General features: G+C 37.0%; 1 protein-coding gene across 1 annotated transcript in view; it reads right to left on the reverse strand.

The window, feature by feature from the left end:
• The window catches only part of LOC129514748 (ankyrin repeat domain-containing protein 31-like), a gene marked incomplete at its 5' end in the record, with an annotated part of 110852 nt that overhangs the window by 60273 nt on the left and 33872 nt on the right, over positions 1-16707 (reverse strand). The window contains 5 exon segments of the mRNA XM_055333465.1: positions 1154-1241; positions 2539-2564; positions 9575-9737; positions 14670-14812; positions 15683-15820. Coding sequence (XP_055189440.1) covers positions 1154-1241; positions 2539-2564; positions 9575-9737; positions 14670-14812; positions 15683-15820 — 558 coding nt within the window.

Below are 16707 nucleotides of genomic sequence, written 5' to 3' on the forward strand. Positions count from 1 at the left end.
ATGATCCAAACTCTGTTTTTAATAATTTTATTGAGGTATAACTATGTAATTAAATTCTTAGAAAAAAATAAAGGAAATATATACAACAAAATATTGTGGTGAGACAGGATGTAATTTTAGCACATTTTTCTTCTTTATTATATTTTGAAGCGCATTTATATATACCATTTTAATAAAAAAATTATAAAATTGGAAATTCACCTTAGGTGTATAAGATATTGTAAATACTAAATAAAATATATGAATTATTCACATTTGCTTTATAGTATAAATTATTTTGTATTATTTTCCTCAAAACATAACATGTACCATGTGTTAGGCCAAGATGAAAGGTAGAATGGGTATAATTTAAAAGGAAATAATTTTTTAAAGACTATATACAGTATGAGCTAGGACAAGAGATGAATTAATAGTTGTATCCTGTTACATGAAAGACTGATGACATTCTTCAAGTTATTTTTTAGCTAACTACTTTAACATTCAGATCTGCATCTTTCAGGAGCTAATTTCTATCTGTAAATCATAACTCAAGAAAACACAACTGTGACCTACCAAAGATTTGCAAATATTCACTGACATTTTGAGAAATTCAGATTATTAGGTCAGGGATCAAAGTCAAGTTTACCATTTTGAACCACTAGTGTTTTTTTAAAAAGGAAGACAGCTATCCACTAAGACATTTACTGGGTCTATCTGCTCATCTGAAAGGCATGAGGATTTGCCTTACTTGAGTCACAACGGTCTATTCCTTTTCTGATCTGTTTTTAAGGGTTTCGATAGCTGGGTGAAACTGAGGAGCTAAGTAGTAACATAATCTCATCTCTAGTCACTATCTTATGCTTTTTTTCCACATCTTCATCTAAACTTATCACCAGTAGTAGCTTATCTCTGACCATGGTTCTGAGTGTCTCTCATATTACTCATGCATGTTATACCTTAAGTCTCGAAATATCTTGATTAACAATTACACTAACCACTGGTTTGCATAAATGACTTCTGATGCTCATTCCTGGTACTTTCTTATCACATAAAAAAAGGTTACTTTTCAGCCACTGTTAAGTAAGCTTTGATATAAGATATACCTTAAGAAGCTAAGGGAGCAATGACCTTGGATGTATGAAATAATCAAACTTGAGTATGGGTCCATATTTACCTGCATCTTCAGGGGTTCGTATTTCAAATTCTAGTAAATTTCCTTGTTTTTCTTCTATATCTTGTAGAATGGCACTGATGGCCTGATGCTATCAGATAAAAATATTAAAAACTTTATTATAAGAAGTAGATATTTCTCTCTGATATGCAATTGTCAAATGTACAGTAAAAGTGCCAAAGAAAGTGCTGCTAAAATGCTCATTTCACTTTATGTTCAAAATGTATTCATGTTTTGTTTAAACTTAACTGTATATATGTTATGCATTTGGGGGAACAAGTAAACTTAAATATTTTGATTTATGTTGCAGATCAACTCCTGGTAAATAGAATACAAGAGTAGCAACCATATAAAGAATCATAATTTCTTGGGGCACCTGGGTGGCTCAGTTGGTTAAGCTTCTACCTCCTGCTCAGGTACTGATCCCAGGGTCCTGGGATCAAGCTGTGAGTCAGGCCCTCTGCTCAGCAGGGAGTCTGCTTTTCCCTTTCACTCTCCCTCTGTGCTCTCTCTCTCACACATAAATAAATAAATAAAATCTTTTTCAAAAACCAGAATTTCTCACTGACTTCTGTTATAATCATACCTGTAGGTGAAAAAAGAACAACTCAGTACATAATATTTAAAGATCATATATATGCAATAAGTTCACTTTAAGGTTTTATGACCATCACTGCACACTATTAAAATCTCACACATAATCTTAAAAATACAAAACACTACTCTCTTAAAAATTTACAAATGGGATTTAAGTCCCTCTCTATGCCCTTGTTGGTACTGACTGTCCTGCCTGGGATGTCTTCAATTTACTTTGCCCAGATCCATCCATCTCTTTGTTTTGAGAGATGTAATCATGGAATGGATTCTGGAACTAGACTGCTTGGGTGTGAATTCTGGCTTTACCTCTTCCTAGCTGGGTGGCTACAGCATATTACTTGTTCTCTTCTTACCTGAATAGAGTAACACATCTAAAGTGCTTAGGACAGTGCCAGCACAAAGTAAGAGCTCAATAAGTACTGCTTATTATCATATAAAACCCATTTCCTATGAAACTTCTAACTAATCTAATTCATATTCATTTCTCCTCTCTCAGCATTACTTAAGAATTTCAGGAGTTTATAATATAGCATTATATATATATATATATATATATAAATTATATATAATATATATAATGTTTTACACATTGTATTTCTCCATCAAAATAAAAAAATCTTATAGGCAGGAGCATAAATTTTGTATTTGTGAATGGTTTCCACACCATGGGATATATAGCTGGTGCTCAGTAAATGAAAACTGATAGACTGACTCATATCATCTATTCTTTAATACATTCTCAATACACGTTCATTTAAAAATGTGTTGGTCCTCAAAGCCTTCTAAAGTACATTGCCCTGAATTTTTACTTTGGCACCTACAAGGGACATGAAAAATGCACATAATAAAACCATCCAACTATGTGGAAAAGCTATATCAATGCTGTCATTTATGAAATGCATCAGAGCAGAACTATAAAATATGACTATGCAAAACAAACAGACAAAATAAAGTTTATCTCTTTTTTACACTGAATGGCTATAAAAGCAAACTAAAGGTCTGAACCTGAGCCCTGGCCAAGCCACTACCCAAAGGTCAGAATAAAGAAAACATTTTTTGGTGCTGATTGTCCATTTTGCTTTGCTCTTATTGTGGATGCATTCAGTCTTGGTACCATGGGCATTAACCTTAAATTCCACACAAGCTTTACCTTCTACCATGAAGGGGCAGCATAAACTTCCCTCCAAGATCCCCCTTCTTAGTCCTTATTTTGCTTGTTTATCTTTTTTAAAAAAACAGCACCAAAAAACCTAACCTAGAATATATCTTTGGAACAAGTAGCTTTAGACAGTTTATATATGCTTACAGAAGGACTCACTATAATTTTATTCCAAATTTCTTATCTTTACTATGGCAGGATCCTTTGCCCCTGACATCTCTCTTACAATTTTGTACAATATAGCAGTGGTTAGAAGCACAAGCTCTGTAGCCAGACTGCCTGGCATTGCTTTAATTCTGGTATTGCTACTTAACAGAAACGTAATTTTGGATTAGGTTACTTAACTGTTTTTACTTTAGCTTTCTCAACTGTAATAAGGAAGATAATGAAAATCACAGAATGCTCCCAGAAGGGTTATTATGAGGACTAAATGAGTTAACATAAGGACTTAGAGGACAGTTTATCATATAATAAGTACTCAGTGAATGCCAACTATTAGCATTATTACTCCATGTACACAGGTATAGAGAAGGAGGCTGCCAATATGCTGTGATCTGAAGGTGTTACAAAGCAGCAGCAAACTACCATAGTTTGCATCTGGCCATAAAGTTACCCTTCTCTCCAGTATGATTTGAAGTTTCCAACACTCAAAAGTTTACATTTATAAAAGAGTAACTGTTAATGACTTTAAAGACTTTGTATTTCTTGAGTTTTCCTCCTTTTCTAAAGTTGATTTTTTTCTTTTTTTAATTGTAGTTGACACATAATATTACATTAACTTCAGATGTACAACAGTAATTTGATGAGTTTATATGTTATATTATGTTCACCACAAGTATAGCTACTATCTTGCCACCAAACACCACTATTATAATATCACTGACTGTATTACTTACACTTATCTTTTATTCCTGTGACTTAATCATTTCATAACTGGAAACATACCTCTCACTCCCCTCACCCATTTTACTCATCCCTTTACCCAAAATCCGTTTTCTATAGACTCCTGTATCTCCACACTTTTTCCAAAGCTTGGCATGTGAAATGATATACATTACTACTGAAGCAAACACTCATATAGTCAATAACAACAGTAGTTTTTCCAAGATGTTCTCATCTTTACCTGAAAATATACCTTAAAGATACTTACGGTCAATATGGTGGGCTGAGCTAATATAGAACAACCTCTGCCCACTTCAAACACATGAAAATAGTAGACAAAATACAATAAATTTAAAAAAAAGATTGTATGAGAGAGAGAGAGAGAGAGAGAGAGAGAGAGAGAGAAAACGAGTGGGGGAGGGGAAGAAGGAAAAGCAGACTTCCCGCTGAGCAGGGAGCCAGATGTAGAACTCAATCCCAGGACCCTGGGATCATGACCTGAGCCAAAGGCAGATGCTTAATCAACTGAACCACCCAGGTGCTCCAACTTTAAATATACACACACAAAAATGGAAAATGAATGAAAAACTCCCTGATGTCATAAATGCTATTGGAGCTATTGGTGGCCCAATGGGAATTTGGAACAAATATGGTATTGGGGCTAGGTTTTTAATGCACACAAAGAAACAAGAGTAATAAAGGTAGTGCATAAAGGTAGTGACCTTTAGGTCAAATAAAGGTTAGAAAAACTCTACTTGCCTCCATCCAAGGCTTTGGGTAGAAAATAAGAGACTCAAACCTATATCACAAATGTATGTAAGAACTACATTTATATAATTTGTGTGGTTCAGGAATCCAAACTGAGAAATTAGCATAAAAACTTGTGTGAAATAGGGCCCCAGCAGAGGAAATGTTCAGCACAAAGCCTAAGCACACCAAAATTCCCACAGTTATCAGTCTTCACTTAAATGAGATTACAATAAAAAATTAAAAACCACATAAAGAATCATGTTATCATGAAAAAGAATCAGGAAGAGACTTTAAAATTCCCTTTAAAAATGTTTGGATTTTTAAAAATACTATCAATATTATAAGAGCAGAAAAATCTTATTGTTATTTCATTCTTTCTTTAAAACAAAAATTTGAAAAGCAAACAGAATTTTTAGAAATAAAAAACACAGTCATTTAAATTAAAGGCTCAATGTATGGGTTAAATAGATTAGAAATATTTGAGGAGTTAAACAATGAATTGGGAGAGAGGGCAAAGGATATTCCACAGAATGTAGTGTGGATGGGATGCCTGGGTGGCTCAGTGGCTGAGCATCCACCTTTGGCTCAGGTTGTGATCCTGGGGTACTGGGATCGAGTCCCACATCAGGCTCCCCAAAGGGAGCCTGCTTCTTCCTCTACCTATGTCTCTGCTTTGCTCTGCCTTTCCCTCTGTGTCTCTCATGAAAAAGTGAATAAAATCTTTTAAAAAAAAAAGAACATAGTGTGGAGAGGTAGAGATGGAAAATATGAAGAAGATACTAAAAGACATGGAAACCGGTCTAACAGACATCTGAATAGAAGTTCCAAAACAGAAAAATACTGAATGGAGGAGGGGCAACTGTCAAAGGTATAAGAACAGAGAGAGTTCCTGAAATACAAATGAGAAACGTGCCTTCAGATTAAAGGAGCATTTCTAGGTCTGAGTATTTTTTTTAATTTTTTTTATTTATTATTTATGATAGTCACAGAGAGAGAGAGAGAGAGAGAGAGAGAGAGAGAGAGAGATGCAGAGACATAGGCAGAGGGAGAAGCAGACTCCATGCACCGGGAGCCCGACGTGGGATTTGATCCTGGGTCTCCAGGATCACGCCCTGGGCCAAAGGCAGGCACCAAACTGCTGCGCCACCCGGGGATCCCTAGGTCTGAGTATAATTAATAAAAATGCTCCACATTTAGATACAACTTAGTGAAACTGGAGTACATTAAAGCTCTAAGATTAAAAGACAGAGTATCTACAAGGGAATGACAATTAGATTGATGGCTGACTTTCTGTCCTTGACAACAGATACCAGGAAACAATGTAAAACATTTTTGAAGTACTGAGGCAAATGCAATTTAGTTTGAATACCACTTAAAATGAAATATTTTGTTGATTAATAGTTTAGAATCAATGAATGACATATCTTCTTGACAGTGACTAACAGAAAGCATATAAGAAAAGTCTAAACTGGGATCCCTGGGTGGCGCAGCGGTTTGGCGCCTGCCTTTGGCCCAGGGCGCGATCCTGGAGAGCCCGGATCGAATCCCACGTCGGGCTCCCGGTGCATGGAGCCTGCTTCTCCCTCTGCCTGTGTCTCTGCCTCTCTCTCTCTCTCTCTCTCTCTCTCTCTGTGTGTGTGTATGTGTGTGTGGGGGACTATCATAAATAAATAAAAATTAAAAAAAAGAAAAGAAAAGTCTAAACAACATAGTGTTTTTTTTAAGATTTTATTTATTTATTTATGAGAGACCCAGACAGAGGCAAAGACACATGCAGAGAGAGAAGCAGGCTCTGTGCAGGAGCCTGATGCAGGACTCAATCCCAGGACCCCAGGATAACAACCTGAGCCAAGGCAGATGCTCAAACAAAGAGCCACCCAGATGCCCCTCAACAGTCTTATTCAAAATAATATTTAATTGGGGATGCTACTTTCTTAAGAAGTTAGTTTCTAGTAAGCTTTATGTTTTTCACAAGTTACACATACACATCTTAACTGACATTTTTACTGAGCAATTACTATGTTATTTGTGTAAAAATTCACTATTATATGAGGAGTTTCACATGCAGCAACCACTATCACTATAAACCATGTGAGATTCCACGTTGGCTAACCCCAGTTGCTTTCCTCTTTTCTGCCTGGGTTCCAGGGTTTTTTCTACCTACTATGCATCCTAAAACTTCTTTGGAGGAGTGGGTGGGTGAAGATACAATATGATAGTGGCAGGCACCATGGGACAAGAAGTAACTAAAGAACATAACCAATAGAGAGATCCCCCCCTAAAATCAATAAAAAGCGTTCAACACCTCGGCATTTAATAGTGAAGCTTGCAAATTCCAAAGATAAAGAGATGATCCTTAAAGCAGCAAGAGACAAGAAGTCCCTGACTTTCATGGGGAGGAATATTAGGGTAACAGCAGACCTCTCCACAGAGACGTGGCAGGCCAGAAAGGGCTGGCAGGATATATTCAGGGTCCTAAATGAGAAGAACATGCAACCAAGAATACTTTATCCAGCAAGGCTCTCATTCAAAATGGAAGGAGAGATAAAGACCTTCCAAGACAGGCAGGAACTGAAAGAATATGTGACCTCCAAACCAGCTCTGCAAGAAATTTTAAGGGGGACTCTTAAAATTCCCCTTTAAGAAGAAGTTCAAAGGAACAATCCACAAAAACAACGACTGAATAGATATCATGATGACACTAAGCTCATATCTTTCAATAGTAACTCTGAACGTGAACGGGCTTAATGACCCCATCAAAAGGCGCAGGGTTTCAGACTGGGTAAGAAAGCAGGACCCATCTATTTGCTGTCTATAAGAGACTCATTTTAGACAGAAGGACACCTACAACCTGAAAATAAAAGGTTGGAGAACCATTTACCATTCAAATGGTCCTCAAAAGAAAGTAGGGGTAGCCATCCTCATATCAGATAAACTAAAATTTACCCCGAAGACTGTAGTGAGAGATGAAGAGGGACACTATATCATACTTAAAGGATCTATCCAACAAGAGGACTTAACAATCCTCAATATATATGGCCCGAATGTGGGAGCTGCCAAATATTTAAACCAATTAATAACCAAAGTGAAGAAATGCTTAGATAATAATACACTTATACTTGGTGACTTCAATCTAGCTCTTTCTACCTTCGATATGTCTTCTAAGCACAACATCTCCAAAGAAACGAGAGCTTTAAATGATACACTGGACCAGATGGATTTCACAGATATCTACAGGACTTTACATCCAAATGCAACTGAATACACATTCTTCTCAAGTGCACATGGAACTTTCTCCAGAATAGACCACATACTGGGTCACAAATCGGGTCTGAACCGATACCAAAAGATTGGGATCATCCCCTGCATATTCTCGGACCATAATGCCTTGAAATTAGAACTAAATCACAACAAGAAGTTTGGAAGGACCTCAAACACGTAGAGGTTAAGGACCATCCTGCTAAAAGATGTAAGGGTCAACCAGAAAATTAAGGAAGAATTAAAAAGATTCATGGAAACTAATGAGAATGAAGATACAACCATTCAAAATCATTGGGATGCAGCAAAAGCAGTCCTAAGGGGGAAATACATCGCAATACAAGCATCCATTCAAAAACTGGAAAGAACTCAAATACAAAAGCTAACCTTACACATAAAGGAGCTAGAGAAAAAACAGCAGATAGATCCTACACCCAGCAGAAGAAGAGAGTTAATTAAGATTCGAGCAGAACTCAAAGAAATAGAGACCAGAAGAACTGTGGAAAAGATCAACAAAACCAGGAGTTGGTTCTTTAAAAGAATTAATAAGATAGATAAACCATTAGCCAGCATTATTAATAAGAAGAGAGAGAAGACTCAAATTAATAAAATCATGAATGAGAAAGGAGACATCACTACCAACACCAAGGAAATACAAACGATTTTAAAAACATATTATGAACAGCTATAAGCCAATAAATTAGGCAATCTAGAAGAAATGGATGCATTCCTAGAAAGCCACTAACTACAAAAACTGGAACAGGAAGAAATAGAAAACCTGAACAGGCCAATAACCAGGGAGGAAATTGAAGCAGTCATCAAAAACCTCCCAAACACAAGAGTCCAGGGCCATATGGCTTCCCAGGGGAATTCTATCAAATGTTTAAAGAAGAAATCATACCTATTCTACTAAAGCTGTTTGGAAAGATAGAAAGAGATGGAGTACTTCCAAATGCATTCTATGAGGCCAGCATCACCTTAATTGCAAAACCAGACAAAGACCCCACGAAAAAGGAGAATTACAGAACAATATCCCTGATGAAATGGATGCAAAAATTCTCAACAAGATACTAGCCAATAGGTTCCAACAATACATTAAGAAAATTATTCATGATGACCAAGTAGGATTTATCCCCAGGACACAAGGCTGGTTCAACACTCGTAAAACAATCAATGTGATTCATCATATCAGCAGGAGAAAAACCAAGAACCATATGATCCTCTCATTAGATGCAGAGAAAGCATTTGACAAAATACAGCATCCATTCCTGATCAAAACTCTTCAGAGTGTAGGGATAGAGGGAACTTTCCTCAGCATCTTAAAAGCCATCTATGAAAAGCCCACAGCAAATATCATTCTCAATGGGGAAGCACTGGGAGCCTTTCCCCTAAGATCAGGAACAGACAGGGATGTCCACTCTCACCACTGCTATTCAACATAGTACTGGAAGTCCTAGCCTCAGCAATCAGACAACAAAAGGACATTAGAAGGCATTCAAATTGGCAAAGAAGAAGTCAAACTCTCCCTCTTCGCCGATGACATGGGCTCCATTTCAACATGTAATTCCAATCCAATAGGATCATATGGTATATAAATTAAACCATGTTTGGAAATGCCAAGTTCCAAAAATAAAAAATGCTTTTCAAGAGTTTAGTAAGCACACAAAACATTTACCCCAGTTATGAAACAATTTACACTACAAATCTGAAGATTTATTTTTCTAAGCAGAGGTATGTATACACTTGTATAAGAGAGCAAGCAATACTGACATACATACCAGTGACTGTAGCATTACTTTCATTTCTATTATCAGTCTCAATTGCACCAAAAGATATCAGTAGCTCTTTCATTTTTTCATTATCTGCTTCATCCAAAGCAGTTTTCTGTTTTTGATTCTTTTGATTTGGGTTTGCTCCATGTGGTAGTAGAATCTCAGCTGCCTACAAGGTATTTTTCCAAAGTTATCCCTACAGACACCTAAGATCAATAATTTCTGCTTTCATTATAATACACCACTATTAAAAGTTATCAAAGTATTAAAAGTTATCAAAAGAAGTTTCAAATGCTAGCCAAGAAAATTTTTTATTAAATTTTATATGAAAGCTATAAAATAATTTAATGATTTGGCCTGACCTGTCCTCAAGAAGAACCAAACAATGACATGAAAATACCGGAGATGCTGCCTTCATTGCAGTTAAGAAGCACACACAGGTAGAATGATATACAAGACTGACTCTATCTCTTTAACAGAGCCCTTGTCCTTTCCTCCAACCTGCATCACTATATTTTAGGTATGTTACTTGTTCAAGAAGTTTAATGAGCTAGCTTGAAAATCCAATGACCCTTCTAATAGTATCTGAATATATTTGTTATGTGTCCTAAATAAGTGAATTATATGCACAGAATCTTAAAGGTAAAAGGAAATTTAGAAATAATCTACTCCAACCTGATCATCTTACAGAAGAGGAAACTGAGGTCAAAGAGGTTGTAACATTGGGTGGGGGATGGTTTCTAACATAAATAAGGTTTCTCTGAATAACTCAAAGCTGTTATATATTGGGAGTTTGTAAATGATCAAAGTTAAAGATGTTACTAATTAGCTATGGTAGAAGTCAACTAGTGAAAAACAGCCAATGATTCCATCTGTGTGAGTCAAGTAAGGGACTCAAATCACTGAAAAACCGGAGTAGAAAAACATGGTCAGGATTTTGTTTAAAATAGAGATATGCTCTGTGTTAGTGGCTTATCTTTTCTCCTTATGTCCAGGTATGGAGAAGCAGAGAAATTTAGGAGTAAATGGGCCAATGAAGATGATAAGGATAGCCCCTCATTTATCCCATCAGCCCAGAGTTCGCACAAGAGAAATTAGCTTAAGAGAAAATATGTTTGTTTTAAAATCAAGCATACAAAACTCATTCCTGCTACCTACTAGCTATGTCCTTGAGCAAGTTATTTACCATTTGAACCTCATTTTTATCACCTAAAAGAACTAAATGTGAGCCTCTGTCAAACACCATATTCATAATGGATTATTTTTTAATAAATTTATTTTTTATTGGTGTTCAATTTGTCAACATACAGAATAACACCCAGTGCTCATCCTGTCAAGTGCCCATCTCAGTGCCCGCCACCCAGTGACCCCCACCCCCCGCCCACCTCCCCTTCCACCACCCCTAATGGATTCTTTTTTTTTCCCCTAATGGATTCTTAATGAAAGTCCCCTAAGCCCCCTTTTTCTCTAGAGGAGTAAAAAGACCAACTTAAGTAATGAGGGACAGTGGATAATAAATAGCATATGAAGAAAGTCTCCAACAAAGATTTTTGATAAAAACTTACTGAAGTCTGAGTAAAGGTATTTTGTTTTGTTTTTTAAAAGAGGGAGTGAGTGGGCAGCAGGGGGTGGCTCAGCAGTTTGGTGCCGCCTTCAGCCCAGGGTGTGATCCTGGAGACCCGGGATTAAGTCCCACATCAGGCTCCCTGCATGGAGCCTGCTTCTCCCTCTGCCTGTGTCTCTGCCTCTCTCTCTCTCTCTCTGGTCTCTCATGAATAAATAAATAAAATCTTTACTATATATTTGGGAGGAAGAAAGGTAGTTTTTTTGTTGTTGTTCTTTAACAAAGGAAGCTTTTCTGGACTTAAAAATTACACTATATTAATAATGACTATTTTGTGTGTTAAGATGAGGCCTTCCTACAGGAAGGCTTTGACCTTTAATGTGTTAACATGGACTCATTTAATATATTAGTTTGGAAGACACAGAGAACTCAGCTCAGATGGAATAGGACCCTGAACAGCTGTTTCCGTAAGGGTCATGCGTAGGCAAAAGTGTAAGAGAATAGCAACAGCACAAAAAGGCACTTAGCAGGCAAGGCGAAAGCTATAGTTGGGAGAGAGTTCCAGGTAACATGATGGGGTAGACCTAAGGAACAAAGAATATGACAAAAATTAGGTGACCAAGAAGTAGGCCCCTTGCCTTTTTTTTTTTTATAATCAGCTTTACTGGAGTAATCACTACTATAACCATGACTCAGAAACATTCCATCATTATAAAAAAATCCATATATTTCCATTTCAAAACCAGACAAAGACCCCACCAAAAAGGAGAATTATAGATCAATATCCCTGATGAACTCAGATGCAAAAATTCTCAACAAGAAACTAGCCAATAGGATCCAATAGTACATTAAGAAGATTATTCACCATGACCAAGTGGGATTTATCCCCGGGATGCAAGGCTGGTTCAAAATGAGAAGCAATCAACATGAGAGATCACATCAACAAGAGAAAAAACAAGAACCATATGATCCTCTCATTAGATGCAGAGAAAGTATTTGACAAAATACAGCATCCATGCCTGATCAAAACTCTTCAGAGTGTAGGGATAGAGGGAACATTCCTCAACATCTTAAAAGCCATCTACGAAAAGCCCACAGCAAATATCATTCTCAATGGGGAAGCACTGGGAGCCTTTCCCCTAAGATCAGGAACATGACAGGGATGTCCACTCTCACCACTGCTATTCAACATAGTACTGGAAGTCCTAGCCCTAGCAGTCAGACAACAAAAGGAAATAGAAGGCATTCAAATTGGCAAAAAAGAAGTCAAACTCTCCCTCTTCGCAGATGACATGATAGTGTACATAGAAAACCCAAAAGACGCCACTCCAAGATTGCTAGAACTCATACAGCAGTGTGGCAGGATACAAAATCAATGCCCAGAAATCAGTGGCACTTCTATACACTAACAATGAGACTGAAGAAAGAGAAATGAAGGAGCAAATGCCACTGACAATTTCACCCAAAAGAATAAGATACCTAGGAATAAACCTAACCAAAGAGGTAAAGGATCTATACCCTAAAAACTACAGAACACTTCTGAAAGAAATTGAGGAAGACACAAAGAGATGAAAAAATATTCCATGCTCGGGCAGCCCCAGTGGCGCAGCGGTTTAGCGCCGCTTGCAGCCCGGGGTGTGATCCTGGAGACCCAGGATCGAGTCCCGCATTGGGTTCCCTGCATGGAGCCTGCTTCTCCTTCTGCCTGTGTCTCTGCCTCTCTCTCTCTGTGTCTCTCATGAATAAATAAATAAAATATTAAAAAAATATTCCATGCTCATGGATTGGAAGAATTAATATTGTGAAAATATCAATGTTACCAAGGGCAATTAACACATTTAATGCAATCCCTATCAAAATACCATGACTTTCTTCAGAGACTTGGAACAAATAATCTTAAGATTTGTATGGAATCAGAAAAGACCCAGAATAGCCAGGGGAATACTTTTTTTAAAAAATAATAAATTTATTTCTTATTGGTGTTCAATTTGCCAACATACAGAATAACATCCAGTGCTCATCCCATCAAGTGCCCCCCTCAGTGCCCGTCACCCATTCACCCCCACTCCCTGTCCTCCTCCCCTTCCACCACCCCTAGCTCGTTTCCCAGAGTTAGGAGTCTTTATGTTCTGTCTCCCTTTCTGATATTTCCTACCCATTTCTTCTCCCTTCCCTTCTATTCATAGCCAGGGGAATACTGAAAAAGAAAACCAGAGCCGGGGGCATCACAATGCTGGATTTCAGGTTGTACTACAAAGCTGTGATCATCAAGACAGTACCATAAGATTTTATGGTACTGGCATAAAAACAGACACATTGATCAATGGGACAGAATAGAGAACCCAGAAATGGGCCCTCAACTCTATGGCCAACTAATATTTGACAAAGCAGGAAAAACTATCCACTGGAAAAAGGACAGTCTCTTCAATAAATGGTGCTGGGAATATTGGACCGCCATGTGCGGAACAATGAAACTAGATCATTCTCTTACACCAGACACAAAGATAAACTCAAATGGATGAAAGATCTAAATGTGATATAAGAATCCATCAAAATCCTAGAGGAGAACACAGGAAACAGCCTTTTTTACCTTGGCCACAGCAACGTCTTGCAAGACACATCCATGAAGGCAAGGGAAACAAAAGCAAAAATGAACTATTGGGGCTTAATCAAGATAAAAAGCTTCTGCACAGCAAAAGAAACAGTCAACAAAACTAAAAGACAACCTACAGAATGGGAGAAGATATTTGCAAACGACATATCAGATAAAGGGCTAGTATTCAAAACCTATGAAAAACTTATTAAACTCACAGCAAAGAAACAAACAATCCAATCATGAAATGGGCAAAAGACATGAACAGAAATTTCACCAAAGACATACACATGGCCAACAGCACATGAGAAAATGTTCCAAACACCAATAAAAAAATAAATTTATAATAAAAAAAGAAAATGTTCTGCATCATTCGCCATCAGCAAAATATAAATCAAAAACACAATGAGAAAACAAATGAAAAAACTCTGGATGATAGCCCACTCATCTGGTATTACTATTATTATTATTTTTTTAAGTAGGCTCCATAACCAGGATGGAGCCCAGTCTAGGGCTTGAACTCATGACCCTGAGATCAAGACCTGAGCTGAGATCAAGTGTGAGACATTTAACTGGTAGAGCCACTCAGGTGCCCCTTTCTGATATTCTTCTTCTTCTTTTTTTTAAGATTTTATTTATTTATTTATTTATTTATTTATTTATTCATTCATTCATTCATTCATTCATGAGAGACACACAGAGAGAGGCAGAGACACCGGCAGAGGGAGAAGTAGGCTCCATGCAGGGAGCCTGATGTGGGACTTGATCCTGGGACTCTGGGATCATGACTTGAGCCCACCTGAGCCGAAGGCAGAGAAGTTTAACTACTGAGCCACCCAGGCATCCTGAGGAATCACTTTAATGCTCAGTTTAAAATATCTTCATTTTCTTCACTTGTTTCTCTAAGAAAAAGTAATAGGAACCCAATCTGATGTGCATTGTACCTTTAAATGATTGTTGGCAGCAGCATCATGTAAGGGAAGAATCCCATCTAGTTTTTCAAAATTAACATTAGCACCAGCTTTTAACAACTCTACAATTCTATCATGAGATCTCTTAGTAGATGTCTTATGAAGTGGTGTCCAACCTAAAAAAGGAAAAAAGAACAAAACAAGCTGCTGCTTACAAACCAACATTCATTAATATCTTCATTAATAAGGTAATTTGCACTATTGCAATGAGTACCTATATTGATTCAAATATACATACTAAGTATTTACAAGAAATAATATTGAAAACCATGGCCCTAAAATGTTTCAATTTTTAAAACAAACCAATCTCATCAAAAAGATTGGTTGATCCAAGTGCCAAAACAGAAGACTCACAGAACATAAAATATAATGGGACTAGAGTAAATAAAAATCATGTCAATTTGTTTCATCTTAGATATTAAAATAGAGTAAGATCTAGTCTGTCTTCCCTATCTGTATCACTGCATTGTCACATATCTCTTCAAAATGACATAGAATGCCTGAAATCAATATTTGAGATTTTCCCTCTGTTAAGACCTCACATATGACTTTCTCGTGCTTGAGCAAAATATTAGAAGATGAATTTAAAAATGGAGGCTGAAAATAAAAATAAGGAAAGAGACAACAAATAGTGTAAAGAGAGGAGAAAGAGAGGGAACAGGGAAATGAAAAAAAAAAACTGACATTTTCTCCAAAGCAAGAGAATAGTATTAAGATCTCCAAGGAAAAGACCTAAATAAAGCTCTCCTTACTCTCCAATATGTATACTCCCTCTGAATGCTCCCACATGTAAGTTAAAAACTATTTCAGAGGAGGTTATTTTAGCAATTGGTGAAAACCACGATGAACTTAACTATTAATTAAATGATATATTATTAAGACAGTTCAAAGTTAGCAGCCAGGATCAAAACTGGGGTAGGGTGGATGAAATGTGGATTTCAGGGAGTTCAAGTTATAAACACAATGAAAATTTCAAGAATCCAAACCTGCATTGTCTTTTAGATTCACATCTGCTTCAGATTCTATTGGAGCCTTCACCAGAGACAAAGTTCCTCTTCTGGCAGCCAAATGAAGCCGGCGCTCCCCTCGGGCACGCCTCTTATTGATCCCAGCTGTCTTCATTTCTGTAAATTTGCCAAGCAAAACTGAGACTACTTTTCTGCTAAATGCTGATCATTACAAAGGAGCTTAGAAAGTACACAGCAACTTCCTCAAAATATCCTAAGTAGGATACACTATACAAAACATACATCAACATCATTATTGCTATTGCTGTTTTAAAATACAACTTGTGAGGGACACCTGGGTGGCTCAGCGGTTGAGTGTCTGCCTTCTGCTCAGGGTGTAATCCCTGGATCTGGGATCGAGTCCCCCATAGGGCTCCTTTCATGGAGCCTGCTTCTCCTCTCTTCCTGTGTCTCTACTTCTCTCTCTCTCTGTGTCTGTCTCTCATGAATAAATAAATCTTCAAAAATATATATATAACTTGTGAAGGAATTGCAGAGCATCTAAGCACATTACTTTGAATTCATTCTAACAGCTGCTTAGTCACTCTATCATGTTTGATTAAAACAAACTTGCTTCAATTTTACCCTCATTTCACTCTTAATAGTCCTTTAACAATGGAAAAAATTTTTCTTAAAACAACCTGTGATTTTATAAAACTCTTCTTTATAGCTCTTATCTATGTCAATATGTGTATTTCTGAACACAAAAGACACCAAAAACCGAACCAAGGCCCATTACATTCTTTCTTTCATAAATCATGCAGTACACAACATCATTACCCAAAGATTCTTTAAAAAATCTTTTCCTTGCACCACAACTTAGAGAGAATTAAGCTGGATCTAAAAAAAAATGGACCATGTTTTCCCCTCAATTTCTTTCCCAAACCATGCTAAAATGATAGTAAAGGATTTTTTTTAACACCATAAAAAAATAGAAGAGGACACAGAGAGGACAAAGACTTCAATAACTTTTTGGGAACTGGAAAATCACTAATGAAGAAGAG

Source organism: Nyctereutes procyonoides, unplaced genomic scaffold, assembly GCF_905146905.1.
Source record: "Nyctereutes procyonoides isolate TBG_1078 unplaced genomic scaffold, NYPRO_anot_genome, whole genome shotgun sequence".
Lineage (NCBI taxonomy): Eukaryota > Metazoa > Chordata > Mammalia > Carnivora > Canidae > Nyctereutes > Nyctereutes procyonoides.